At 48.2% G+C, this 15,028-nt stretch overlaps 1 protein-coding gene across 2 annotated transcripts in view; it reads left to right on the top strand.

Moving 5' to 3' along the window:
* CDH23 (cadherin related 23) overlaps positions 1-15,028 on the top strand; it is a 1,221,584-nt gene that overhangs the window by 1,125,198 nt on the left and 81,358 nt on the right. For both annotated transcript variants that reach the window (XM_088472189.1, XM_088472187.1), the window contains one exon: positions 8,418-8,547. In XM_088472189.1, coding sequence (XP_088328315.1) covers positions 8,418-8,547 — 130 coding nt within the window. The remainder of the gene's footprint in view (positions 1-8,417; positions 8,548-15,028) is intronic.

Below are 15,028 nucleotides of genomic sequence, written 5' to 3'. Positions count from 1 at the left end.
TTAAGGCACAAAGTACTACAAATATTGTATACAATTACCTTCATGCTGTGTGTATAGGGTGTAAATGAAATATACCTGAATTTTATGAAATATACCTGAACCTTTGCTTGAGCCACAAAATTATTGAAAATATTGTATAAAATTACCTGCAGGCTGTGTGTATAAGGTGTATATAACACATAAATGCATTCTGTGTGTATATTTGGGTCCCATTCCCAATATATTTCATTATGATATGCAAATATTCCAAAATACCCCTGGTCCCAAGCATTTTGGATATCGGAGACTCAACCTGTATAAGCAAATTTGTATTCAACTACAGTATGATGCAAATAAGACTCAAAACTCAAGAAAAAGGACAGAAATTGCTACCCTTGGCGCAGGGGCAAACACAAGTAAGGGGGGGTTCTAGTATATATATATATATATATATATATATATATCTATATGCACTATGAAAATGCACACCAAATACAGCAATGAAACGTGGCTAAGTCACCTTGAGAGCCTGCTTTGTTCCTGAGTGCTGCCAGCATGGATGTGTTGTATACAGTATATGTATGTGTGTGTGTGTGTGTGTGTGTGTGTGTGTGTGTGTGTGTATGTATATATATTATATGTATGTATATATATATATATATATATATATATATACACTCTGACATGCGTAATATATATATATATATATATATATTATATATATGTATATATAAATAATCACAGGGGCTCTGCACTCACCATAATAACTAACAATAATAATAAACATAATAAACAGTGGGGTTTTGGTTCATGACTTGATCAATGCATTTAAGCTTGCAGCCCCCGTCACGGGACTCCACTTTACTGCAAGTCCCTACTCTATTGCTCAGAATTATAACATGGACATAGCCATCACAGTAGTGTTAAACTCAGGTTTGAGTTTAACACTAATGTGATGGCTATGTCCATGTTATAATTCTGAGCAATAGAGTAAGGACTTGCAGTAAAGTGGGGTCCCGTGACGGGGGCTGCAAGCTTAAATGCATTGATCAATTCATGAACCAAAACCCCACTGTTTATTATGTTTATTATTATTGTTAGTTATTATGGTGAGTGCAGAGCCCCTGTTATTTCTATTTAAACAATGTGGTCACCCCAAATCTAGGAATGGTGAGTGCCGTGGATTAGTGCTTTATATATATATATATATACACACACACACCTGTATTACACACATACATACACTTACCTTGCAGCAGCTGCCAGGTTGTAGATGGGGACGGGACCAGGCACCATGTCAAAATGCCGCTGTTCACGGGTCAATTCTAATGGAATTGCATCATATTGGCTCTGCCTCCTACCCATTGAAGCGCAAGTCGCAGCATTTTGTCGTGAGAGGCGGGGCTTATCAACCTAGTGCTTTCTCTCCCCTCTGTCAGGGGGTTTTCTGGGTGTTCGGAATGCCCCCTTGTGGCACTACTCTAGTGGAGTGTCTAAGTTGTGCCATATAGCACAAAAAGGATAGGTGTATGAGGACACATCTGTTTCTTTTTGTAGCTTTAAGATAAAATAATAGTATGTTGACCTATTTGCTACATATAATATAATAATAACAAAAACAAGAAATCAGATGCTAAATCTCCTAAATGAGCCAATTTACAATCCAATAGAGGAGAAACTGAACCCCCAAATTACTAAACAAGATCAGAAATAAGTTTCAGAAGCGCTGTCAATCACTTCATATTTAATACATTGTAATATCACATGTTTAAAAACATATATAATTCACACGGCTGGTTCATTTCATTTTAAAAAAGTAACATAAAAAATGCGACTATCGTACTAGCAATAGCAATATTCTGATTGACATCAAATGTCTGAACTGAATTTTTTGTCAGAATACACTGACCTCCGATTCTGTGGCCAGTAATTATATTCTCCAAAACAGAGCCTAAATATTCAAAAGATGTAGTCATGGAAGCGTACTCATATTATTCTGCAATTTAGCTGAGAGATATATTTAATTAGCCACATCACTGCATAAAGATATCATCACAGTTCAACGATCTATTTGCTTCATAGTAGATAAAAGTACAAGATAAAAAGTTACATCAATTCTCTGGCAGATTATTGAAGGACATATTTATTAAACTAATTTTGCAAGAAATACGCTGAAAACATCAGTTTATGGGGTCTATGTACTAAGCAGTGATAAGTGACAGAGTGAAAAGTGATAAGTCTGTGATAAGTGCCAGCCAATCAGCTCCCAACTGTCATTTTTCAAACACAGCCTGTGAGATGACAGTTGGAAGCTGATTGGCTGGCACTTATCACAGACTTATCACTTTCTTATCACTGCTTAGTACATAGACCCCTTTGTCTGATATCTGCAAAATGTAAGCATCCCCAGGATGTATATGATGGGGGTTCCCTCATTCCCAAACACAATAGCAGCCCCAATAACTTTCTTAGGGTTGCTATATTATGATTATTATGAATATAGGAATCCCCACAGAAACTTATGGGGACTGCTATTGCAGATGGAAATGGTGGAATGGAACCCCCATCATCCTGGGGATGCTTACATTTTGGGGGTATCCGATTCTTGGCCCCAGTAGATAATGCTACACATCATACATTTAACTGGGAGAGGAATGCTTAGGATCCCTCCCCAGTAATGACCGCTTACACATGTGCTGTCTGATCACTAGTGATCACTTTACTTTGCACAGTGCAGGGACGAGCCATTATGGGAGCCCCTGTCCCTGGACATGTTTCTTAATGCATCCTGAGTCTGACATCCATAATTTCTTAATGGTGTTGATTCGTCTGATCCAGGAGATGAAAAGAGGATGCCAAGTATCAATGTCTCTTAATTTGGGACAGAAGGCATGGGTACTTTGCTTGTAAAAGTTGATGATAATGTTTGTTAATGTGAACACCTAGGTATTTAATTTTTTTTCAGCTGCCAATTAAAAGTAAATGATTGCTGGAGAGAATGTTTTTGAGACATCATCTAATAAAAGTCAAGGGTTTCTGTTTGATGTGGATTCATTTTCTAATCTGAGTATATATTTATTGCCTAGACCCACCCCCGACCACAGACTTACTGCTCCAAAGTTCCAAACTGTGCTGAAGTGCTGGCGGGGGTCTGAGCCTGAGTGATGCGAATGGGCCAGCTCCAACCCCAGCCTTAGCACTGCAGTCGAAGTCCTGTTGCCTTGAACAGCCCAGCCAGAGGGGGAGACGGCCCTCAGGAGAGCCCACTCTCTCAGCCCCTCCCCTCTCCTGCTTAAATTCCAGCCCTCCCGTCCCGTCTTCTTTCCATTCATACTAACCATAGTGCGGCTGCGCTGGCTGATGTTCTTGGGCGCCGGGGATGTGACATGTTACCACAGTCAAGCAGAAGGAAGGGCGAAGTGGCCAGGTATGTGACCCCACAGTTACTGGGAGAGGTGAGGACCACGGTCGTTGGCAGGAGTCACAGAGGCGTTCCAGGGGGGTCTGGAAGATGGCACCAACAGCCTCTGTAGCAACAGCAGAGCCCCTCTCCAAAGTAGAAGCAGCCCAAAGCTGCTGTAGATGAAATGGCTCGTATGTTAAAAAGGTACTCTCTTTGGTATGGGGCTGGCTAAACGGTCTTTAGCAGCTGGTAGACGGGTGGGTGTCAGACTACACTGCAGCAGAGCTAGGGAAGGCCTTTAACCATCGATGATTAGAAAGCTTCAATGGTCTTCTGCCGATGGTCGATCCACTGATGGCATAGATGGTTACCTAACATCAATGGTAGCCATGGGCCAATGTTTTTCTTTTCAGGGCAGTTTACACTGCAGCACTAGGCTTCCAACCAGTAGCCCTGCGCCGCTGCTAACAGTCCAGTAGCAGTCCAGCCCCACCCCAGCTCCTGCTCATTCACATACAGGAGAATATTAAGGGGTCTGTTTACTAAGCAGTGTTAGGAGACAGAGTGAAAAGTGATAAGGTGCCAGCCAATCAGCTCCCAACTGTCATTTTTCAAACACATCCTGTGAGATGGCAGATAGGAGCTGATTGGCTGGCACCTTATCAATTTTCACTCTGTCTCCTAACACTGCTTAGTAAATAGACCCTGAGTGTGCCAGGATGGATGGACGGGCCCGCTCAACCAATCTTTTTAATAATATCGAAGAAACTCATTGAACGGGATGCAAATCAGTACACATACAGTACTGTACGGTAGTGTAATTGGCGTGTTGTTATGACGGTATAACCCATACATTAATGAGATGCACGCACAGCTTTCAATGAGACACTCAAATGTAACCTCAGTTTTAAATAAGACCACATGATTTCCTGTTCCATAATGTTGCAGTAGTGTATTGAAGGCACTACATTGCTCCACAACTCCCCCGCACCTTGCAATGACATACCCATACAGTTATGGGGTGCAGAAATAATAATAATAAACAGTTATGGGGTGCAGTGATTATGAAATAATATTGGGCTGTGGTGAGATTTGAACCCTGGACCATGGCAATGTAAAACCACCACTCTACCACTTGGCCAAGAAGGATTTCACATGCACCTACTGAATTTTTGTGCACTCCAGCCACCTGCTGCCGTTAGGGAGGGCGCAATGAGGGAAACATAATAATAATGATAATAATAATAATAAAAATGTGTCTTCCTTTCCAACTATTATGCTAGTACATGTAAACACAGTACCCGAGCAGTCACTGAAATATTAATTCATCCCATCTCATTGAAAGCTGTGCCTGCATATGACCCCTGTCTGAGCCCCTGAGACAAAAATATTAAAACAATTTTTTTTTTTTAAAGTACAGGACTCACACACATACTGTAATGATTAAAACTTTATTACACATTCTTGTACAGCCCTGATTTCATGATGAAAACGCTGTACGCTGTACTATAGTGTACCAAATCACAGCTTCTGTCAGCCAATCATAGAGCGGTGATACAGAAAATGCATTGGATATTATACGCATGCGCAGTGTAGTTTATGAAAAGCAACACCTGGTGGACAAAAAGTTGTATTACACGCTATAACTTTTTCCAGCACCATGGTACGTTCCGTTGCAATTAATACTGAAAGGCACGACTTAAGGTGTACCGTGTGGCGCGAGATGCAGGGTGCGGTACGTGGCATATGGAGCAATAAACTAGCTGGGCCCATCTGTACTTGCTTAAAAGGACTGCTGACATTAGAGGTTAAGCTTCTTTAGTGCCACTGTACCAGTGACAAGTGTGAATAGGTGTTTTTAGGGGACTTTAAAGGGGAGGGCAACCAAGCTTGGGGCCTATTCATCATCGGTGGCCGCATGGCCCCCGGTGATTAAGTATTCATCTCGCTGCGAGGTATACTTAAGTATCCAATTCACAGCGGGGAATACTTTACATCGGAGCAATACATCATTGCTCCGGTGCGGGGACAGCTGCTCCGAAAAGCAGCTGTCCCTGCAATTAGTAGCACAGCTACAGATATAGCTGCATTACTTAACTCTCCCCTGTCGGCGCAGCTACGCATGCATGAACCGAGGTCACGCATGCGCGCACAGCCGCCAGGAAGGTAGTGAGGCGGCGGCGAAGGGATCCACTCAGATCCCTCTTCACATCCCCGGAACTCCTTCCCATAGGAAGGAGCGGGGATCTGAGAACAAGCACCGTCTGTAGAAGCTTCCAGTTTTCAGAGTTTGCTGAATATCAGGTTGTCCTATTCGGACCCCTGATGATGAATGACCCGGTAACCTAAATATTCGGAAACTATCAATGCTTTAATTATTGATAGTTCTGCCAATGTTCCATTGACATTGGGTTTGTCATCGATGGAAAAACCACTTATCACCAACCATCGATGGTTGATCACCTACCCTAGTTACTGTGCATGAACCTGAACTTTAAAAACACTTTTAAACTATTTAGGATAATTGGGTATATTAATCAGAGGCCCCATATTGATAGTCTTAATCAATACAGGATCACCATAATCAAAATTATCCATGAAATTAACTTTTTACAATAATACCATTATAAACAATAGTAAATAAAAAATAAAATTGACAATTGTTTATTTAATTATGTTAGGAAATCAAGAAGTAACGATGATCAAGACTGACTTGGGGAAAGAGGCACTACTATGTTTTTATACACAGTGCAGGCAGGCTGGCTTTCCTCGATGGCTGCAGAGCAGCACACACCGGGTACAGGCTAGATATACACACTGGGGGCAGGCTAGATATACACACTGGGGGCAGGCTAGATATACACACTGGGGGCAGGCTAGATATACACACTGGGGGCAGGCTAGATATACACACCGGGGGCAGGCTAGATATACACACCGGGGGCAGGCTAGATATACACACCGGGGGCAGGCTAGATATACACACCGGGTGCAGGCTAGATATACACACCGGGTGCAGGCTAGATATACACACCGGGTGCAGGCTAGATATACACACCGGGGGCAGGCTAGATATACACACTGGGGGCAGGCTAGATATACACACTGGGGGCAGGCTAGATATACACACTGGGGGCAGGCTAGATATACACACTGGGGGCAGGCTAGATATACACACTGGGGGCAGGCTAGATATACACACTGGGGGCAGGCTAGATATACACACTGGGGTCAGGCTAGATATACACACTGGGGGCAGGCTAGATATACACACTGGGGGCAGGCTAGATATACACACTGGGGGCAGGCTAGATATACACACCGGGTGCAGGCTAGATATACACACCGGGGGCAGGCTAGATATACACACTGGGGGCAGGCTAGATATACACACTGGGGGCAGGCTAGATATACACACTGGGGGCAGGCTAGATATACACACTGGGGGCAGGCTAGATATACACACTGGGGGCAGGCTAGATATACACACTGGGGGCAGGCTAGATATACACACTGGGGGCAGGCTAGATATACACACTGGGGGCAGGCTAGATATACACACTGGGGGCAGGCTAGATATACACACTGGGGGCAGGCTAGATATACACACTGGGGGCAGGCTAGATATACACACTGGGGGCAGGCTAGATATACACACTGGGGGCAGGCTAGATATACACACCGGGGTCAGGCTAGATATACACACTGGGGGCAGGCTGAAATTTCCCGATGGCAGCTTCTCTGCAGTATTTGTGTATACAGCAAAGGGAGGAGAGGTAGGGGCATATTTATAAAAGGTGCAAGGTGTGTGGTGCACACGGGCCTCTGGGTCCAGGGGGGCCCACACCGCACACCCTGCACCCATACTTTTTTTTTTCATACATACCTCTCCAATGTCCCACGGAGTAGCACTTCTGAAAATACTGGAAAATAGCCGCTGAGGCCATTTTTCCAGTGTTTTGTGAATGTGCAGTAAGAAATCACAGGGAAAATGGCTGCCGTGCCATTTTCACAGTGAACCACGCATGTGCAGTAGACTCCGGGCACACACTAGTGCTCAGAGTCTACTGCTGCTGTCAGTTTGCTGACAGCAGCCGGAGAGAGAGGAGGGGACCCCGGACTGTGAGTGAACACGAGCCCCCTCCTCTCTTAATACACCCCTGGGGAGAGGCACATTTCCATGGTGGCTGCTTCTCTCTGCAGCCGCCAGGTATACAGTGAGAGGGAGAGGTGCTGTTGTCAGTGCATTCCCCCGGCAACTGCTTCTCTCTGCAGCCACCGAGGGGGGTTGCTGGCGGGCTGCTCGATCTCTTCTCCCAGCAGTGATAGTCAGTCATTGGGGGATGATCTGGAGGTATAGAGGGGCCGGGAAGTCCCTCTGAGATTGGCAGCTGCTGGAAGATCATCTTCCAGCAACCGCCCAGTGGGCATTTCTAACTGGTGGCATCAGTTGCTATTGGTCAACATGAATCAGGTCTATCAGAGGTAGGAGGAATTAGGAAATGGTTCTTGAACATATTAGCTGCATTTCCCATTTAAGTTTCTCTAGTGGAATTTCAGCTTAAGTGTTCCGTGATAATTTCTATGCCAATCACAACACAGACCAGGACAAATTTCAGACTGTTGTCATCCCAGCTCTATTGATTGATTATAAATTCAGCATATTTAACAAATACAGTGGGGAATACCATTCCACAAATTGGCAAAGCAAAAATGGAACTGGATCTGCTGCAACTTAACTCAACCTTAGCTACATGGTTTCTTCTGCCAGATAACATGAGATTGGCAGCAGTAGGAACATGAGATAGGTAGCAGTAGGAGAGCTCCAACATAGTAGAAGTCATCAAAGTTTGGTTATCAATGCAATGAAATATTAGCTTCAATGTAAACCGTTTTACATTATGAGTAATAAAAATAAATATTGCAGATATAAAAAGGAGACAAGACCTTCAGTAATAACAAAAGTGCAATCCTAATGTATGCCGTTTGCTGTATATATTTGTAATACTGTATGTCTGTTTTGTCGTATTCACAGAGAGGTGCTTTACAGTACCAAATTCTTTCTGTACCAGAACACTCCAAACCTGGAACTGTGGTGGGAAATGTCAGCGGTGCTTTGGATGCAGATGTAGGCTCAAATGCTATTGTGTATTATTTCATTGCAGGTAATATGTAAACTTAATATCATATATTCAATCACATACAGTCAAGATTTTTAATATACTGTATTAGCCACTATAGTTCTGGCATCCACTTTTTCTATACTGACTAGAGGCTGCAGTTACCATTACCAGTTTGTAGGATACACATCATGCGATCTGTCTTAAGGGGCCTATCCATTAGATGACTTTTTGAATGATCCAACCAAAACCAGGAGGTTTTGGTCAGGTCATTCAGAAAGTCGTCTAATGGATAGCTGGCAAGGAACAGCGAAGCGCGTGCACGCTGGGTCCTTGCCGACGCCGACTATCTGTGGAACATGCACGTCAACCTGAAGACGATCGTCAGGTTCGGCATGTTCGCAGATAGGAGGTCGATCTCCTGCACTGAATGACGTTTAGTGGACTCTGGGCCTGATTCAGAGCCGGACGCTCTGACCAGAGCGCTCACTCTGAATCCGTGCCCTCCTACCTAAAAATGGAGCAGCCTCCTGGCCGCTCACATAGCTGTGGGTGACCACCCACAGCATATGCGAGCGGCCAAAAAGATGGTCGCGATGGTCAAGACCATTGCGACCATCGGGCTTGCGATGAGACCCTGCGGTAGGGTCTCGGTGACCGCAAGCCCTGGAGTGATTTTGGCTCTATCAGAGCCAAAATCACTCCCACTGACATCACTAGTGATGTCAGTGGGGCCGGACCCAGACGGTAGGCGTTCCCATGGGAACGCCTCCGTCTGGCAGCCACGCCCCCGGCACGCCCACCAAAGGGGGCGTGCTGTCACTCACCATCGACAGCACGCCCCCTTTGGTGCGAGACCCGGAGTGACAGCTTGGCTGTCGCTGTCCGGGTCTCGCGCATGCGCACGACGGAGCTCCCTCCGTCGTGCGCATGCGCATTGGGATAACATCGACATGCTTGCGAACGTCCTGCGCTCGCGAGCGGGTCTGAATGACCCCCTCTGTTCAGTGCAGGTATCGCATCTAGGCAACCTGAAGGACTGAACGCTAGTCGTTCAGTTTTTCAGGTCACCTAATGGAAAGGCCCCTTTACTGTATATCATTTTGATGCATCTCTGAATGATATATCATGTGGATCGGATCGTATAGTGTGTACGCACAATTGCGCATGTATGGCGGTGGTTCATCGCATCATCCCATCTGCTGTGCTGCACATCAGATGGGACCAGAGGCGTAACTCTAGAGTGTGCAGGGAGTGCACTCGCTATGGGGCATGGCGGCTTAGGGGGCCCGCTGGTCCTGCAAGCAACCCCCTGATCCCAGGGCCGGACTAACAATGCCGCAGCTGTAGGGCCAGATTAACAATTACCCCCTTAAGTGACTATCGACCCACAATACGAGTCACCGACTGTCAGTGATAGAGAATGCGGACCACGCATAATACTCTAGCACTATCTAGGAGGTGGACATGGACCGTGTATGTGTAGGTTCAACTCACTGAGTGTCCTCCCCTCCTCCTACAACAGTGCAGAGCGTGCCACAGGTAGGTGCCCCGTTCCTGCACCAGATCCTGACAGTCCCCCCCGCTCACTGGCCGCAATGTCCCGGTGGTGCAGATGTCAGGCGATGATGTCATGATGCTGCAGTCTGACATCTCCAGAGAGGATACCTGGACACAGTGCAGAGAAGGAGCACAAGACTGAAATAACTTATTAGGGGGAGGTGGTACAGAACAAGGCATTGAGGATGGGGGGAGAGGAGACATTACAATACATAGAGGACATGAGGGAGGGGACAAGGACAATAAAAGACACGGGGGAGAACAATACAAGACATAAAAGGGGGAGAGAGGGGACAATACAAAACATGGGGGGTAATCTATAACTTACAGATAGGGGTGGGGAGCACAATATAGAAAACATAGACAAATGGGACTACACACTGAAGGACATAGCCTACAGATTGAAGGGGGGATGTAGTGCATAATTCAGGTCATACAGATTGGGAGGGAGTGGGCCACATAATGCAAGACATATAGATGGGGTGGGGTGGACAGCGCTATGCAGGATATACAGATGACTGGGACAGAGCACAATGCAGGAGATACAGATGGGGAGGGGCAGACAGCACAATGTAGGACATACAGATGGGGATGGGACAGACAGCACAATGTAGGACATACAGATGGGGATGGGACAGACAGCACAATGCAGGACATACAGATGGGGAGGGGACAGACAGGACAATGCAGGACATAGAGATGGGGAGGGGACAGACAGCACAATGCAGGACATACAGATGGGGAGGGGACAGACAGCACAATGCAGGACATACAGATGGGGATGGGACAGACAGCACAATGCAGGACATACAGATGGGCAGGGAACAGACAGCACAATGCAGGACATACACACGGGGAGGGGCAGACAGCACAATGCAGGACATACAGATGGGGAGGGGGCAGGCAGCACAATGCAGGACATACACATGGGGAGGGGACGGACAGCACAATGCAGGACATACACATGGGGAGGGGCAGACAGCACAATGCAAGACATACAAATGGGGAGGGGACGGACAGCACAATGCAGGACATACAGATGGGGAGGGGACAGACAGCACAATGCAAGACATACAAATGGGAAGGGGACGGACATCACAATGCAGGACATACACATGGGGAGGGGACGGACAGCACAATGCAGGACATACACATGGGGAGGGGCAGACAGCACAATGCAGAACATACAGATGGGGAGGGGACGGACAGCACAATGCAAGACATACAGATGGCAGGACAAACAGCACAATGCAGGACATACAGATGGGGAGGGGACAGACAGCACAATGCAGGACATACAGATGGGGAGGGGCAGACAGCACAATGCAGGACATACAGATGGGGAGGGGGCAGACAGCACAATGCAGGACAAAGAGATGGGGAGGGGCAGACAGCACAATGCAAGACATACCGATGGCAGGGACAAACAGCACAATGCAGGACTTACAGATGGGGAGGGGACGTACAGCACAATGCAGGACATACAGATGGCAGGACAGACAGCACAATGCAGTTCATACAGATGGGGAGGGGACAAGCAGCACAATGCAGGACATACAGATGTGGGGATGGGACAGACAGCACAATGCAGGACATACAGATGGGGAGGGGACAGACAGCACAATGTAGGACATACAGATGGGGATGGGACAGACAGCACAATGCTGGACATACACATGGGGAGGGGCAGACAGCACAATGCAGGACAAACAGATGGGGAGGGGCAGACAGCACAATGCAGGACATACAGATGGGGAGGGGGCAGACAGCACAATGCAGGACATACAGATGGGGAGGGGGCAGACAGCACAATGCAGGACAAAGAGATGGGGAGGGGCAGACAGCACAATGCAGGACATACAGATGGGGAGGGGACAGACAGCACAATGCTGAACATAGAGATGGGGAGGGGACAGACAGCACAATGCAGGACAAACAGATGGGGAGGGGCAGACAGCACAATGCAGGACATACAGATGGGGAGGGGGCAGACAGCACAATGCAGGACATACAGATGGGGAGGGGGCAGACAGCACAATGCAGGACAAAGAGATGGGGAGGGGCAGACAGCACAATGCAGGACATACAGATGGGGAGGGGACAGACAGCACAATGCAGGACATACAGATGGGGAGGGGCAGACAGCACAATGCAGGACATACAGATGGGGAGGGGGCAGACAGCACAATGCAGGACAAAGAGATGGGGAGGGGCAGACAGCACAATGCAAGACATACCGATGGCAGGGACAAACAGCACAATGCAGGACTTACAGATGGGGAGGGGACGTACAGCACAATGCAGGACATACAGATGGCAGGACAGACAGCACAATGCAGTTCATACAGATGGGGAGGGGACAAGCAGCACAATGCAGGACATACAGATGTGGGGATGGGACAGACAGCACAATGCAGGACATACAGATGGGGAGGGGACAGACAGCACAATGTAGGACATACAGATGGGGATGGGACAGACAGCACAATGCTGGACATACACATGGGGAGGGGCAGACAGCACAATGCAGGACAAACAGATGGGGAGGGGCAGACAGCACAATGCAGGACATACAGATGGGGAGGGGGCAGACAGCACAATGCAGGACATACAGATGGGGAGGGGGCAGACAGCACAATGCAGGACAAAGAGATGGGGAGGGGCAGACAGCACAATGCAGGACATACAGATGGGGAGGGGACAGACAGCACAATGCTGAACATAGAGATGGGGAGGGGACAGACAGCACAATGCAGGACAAACAGATGGGGAGGGGCAGACAGCACAATGCAGGACATACAGATGGGGAGGGGGCAGACAGCACAATGCAGGACATACAGATGGGGAGGGGGCAGACAGCACAATGCAGGACAAAGAGATGGGGAGGGGCAGACAGCACAATGCAGGACATACAGATGGGGAGGGGACAGACAGCACAATGCAGAACATAGAGATGGGGAGGGGACGGACAGTACAATGCAGGACATACACATGGGGAGGGGCAGACAGCACAATGCAGAACATACAGATGGGGAGGGGACGGACAGCACAATGCAAGACATTCAGATGGCAGGACAAACAGCACAATGCAGGACATACAGATGGGGAGGGGACAGACAGCACAATGCAGGACATACAGATGGGGAGGGACAGACAGCACAATGCAGGACATACAGATGGCAGGGACGGACAGCACAATGCAAGACATACAGATGGCAGGGACAAACAGCACAATGCAGGACTTACAGATGGGGAGGGGACGTACAGCACAATGCAGGACATACAGATGGCAGGACAGACAGCACAATGCAGTTCATACAGATGGGGAGGGACAGACAGCACAATGCAGGACATACAGATGAGGAGGGGACAGACAGCACAATGCAGGACATACAGATGGGGAGGGGACAGACAGCACAATGCAAGACATACAGATGGGGATGGGACAGACAGCACAATGCTGGACATACAGATGGGGAGGGGACAGACAGCACAATGCTGAACATAGAGATGGGGAGGGGACAGACAGCACAATGCTGAACATAGAGATGGGGAGGGGACAGACAGCACAATGCAGGACATACACATGGGGAGGGGCAGACAGCACAATGCAGGACAAACAGATGGGGAGGGGCAGACAGCACAATGCAGGACATACAGATGGGGAGGGGGCAGACAGCACAATGCAGGACATACAGATGGGGAGGGGGCAGACAGCACAATGCAGGACAAAGAGATGGGGAGGGGGCAGACAGCACAATGCAGGACATACAGATGGGGAGGGGACAGACAGCACAATGCAGAACATAGAGATGGGGAGGGGACAGACAGCACAATGCAGGACATACACATAGGGAGGGGCAGACAGCACAATGCAGGACATACAGAAGGGGAGGTGGCGGATAGCACAATGCAGCACATACAGATGGGGAGGGGGCAGACAGCACAATGCAGGACATACAGATGGGGAGGGGATGGACAGCACAATGCAGGACATACAGATGGGGAGGGGCAGACAGCACAATGCAGGACATACAGATGGGGAGGGGATGGACAGCACAATGTAGGACATACAGATGGGGAGGGACAGACAGCACAATGCAGGACATACAGATGAGGAGGGGACAGACAGCACAATGCAGGACATACAGATGGGGAGGGGACAGACAGCACAATGCAAGACATACAAATGGGGAGGGGACGGACAGCACAATGCAGGACATACAGATGGGGAGGGGCAGACAGCACAATGCAGGACATACAGATGGGGAGGGGATGGACAGCACAATGTAGGACATACAGATGGGGAGGGACAGACAGCACAATGCAGGACATACAGATGGGGAGGGGACAGACAGCACAATGCAGGACATACAGATGGGGAGGGGACAGACAGCACAATGCAAGACATACAAATGGGGAGGGGATGGACAGCACAATGCAGGACATACACATGGGGAGGGGCAGACAGCACAATGCAGGACATACAGATGGGGAGGGGCAGACAGCACAATGCAGGACATATAGATGGGGAGGGACAGATCGCACAATGCAGGACATACAGATGGGGAGGGACAGACAGCACAATGCAGGACATACACATGGGGAGGGGCAGACAGCACAATGCAGGACATACACATGGGGAGGGGCAGACAGCACAATGCAGGACATACAGATGGGGAGGGACAGACAGCACAATGCAGGACATACAGATGGGGAGGGGACTGACAGCACAATGCAGGACATACACATGGGGAGGGGCAGACAGCACAATGCAGGACATACACATGGGGAGGGGCAGACAGCACAATGCAGGACATACACATGGGGAGGGGCAGACAGCACAATGCAGGACATACACATGGGGAGAGGGGGCAGACAGGACAATGCAGGACATACAGATAGTGGAACAGTACAATGCAGGACCTCCACGGTGGTATGGACTGCACAAGTTGGAGGGGGGGCT

Source organism: Taudactylus pleione, unplaced genomic scaffold (genome assembly GCF_031769625.1).
Source record: "Taudactylus pleione unplaced genomic scaffold, aTauple2 ptg000121l, whole genome shotgun sequence".
NCBI classification, from domain to species: domain Eukaryota; kingdom Metazoa; phylum Chordata; class Amphibia; order Anura; family Myobatrachidae; genus Taudactylus; species Taudactylus pleione.
The sequence above is the reverse complement of the archived record's forward strand: the minus strand, read 5'-3'. Positions and strand labels throughout refer to the sequence as shown.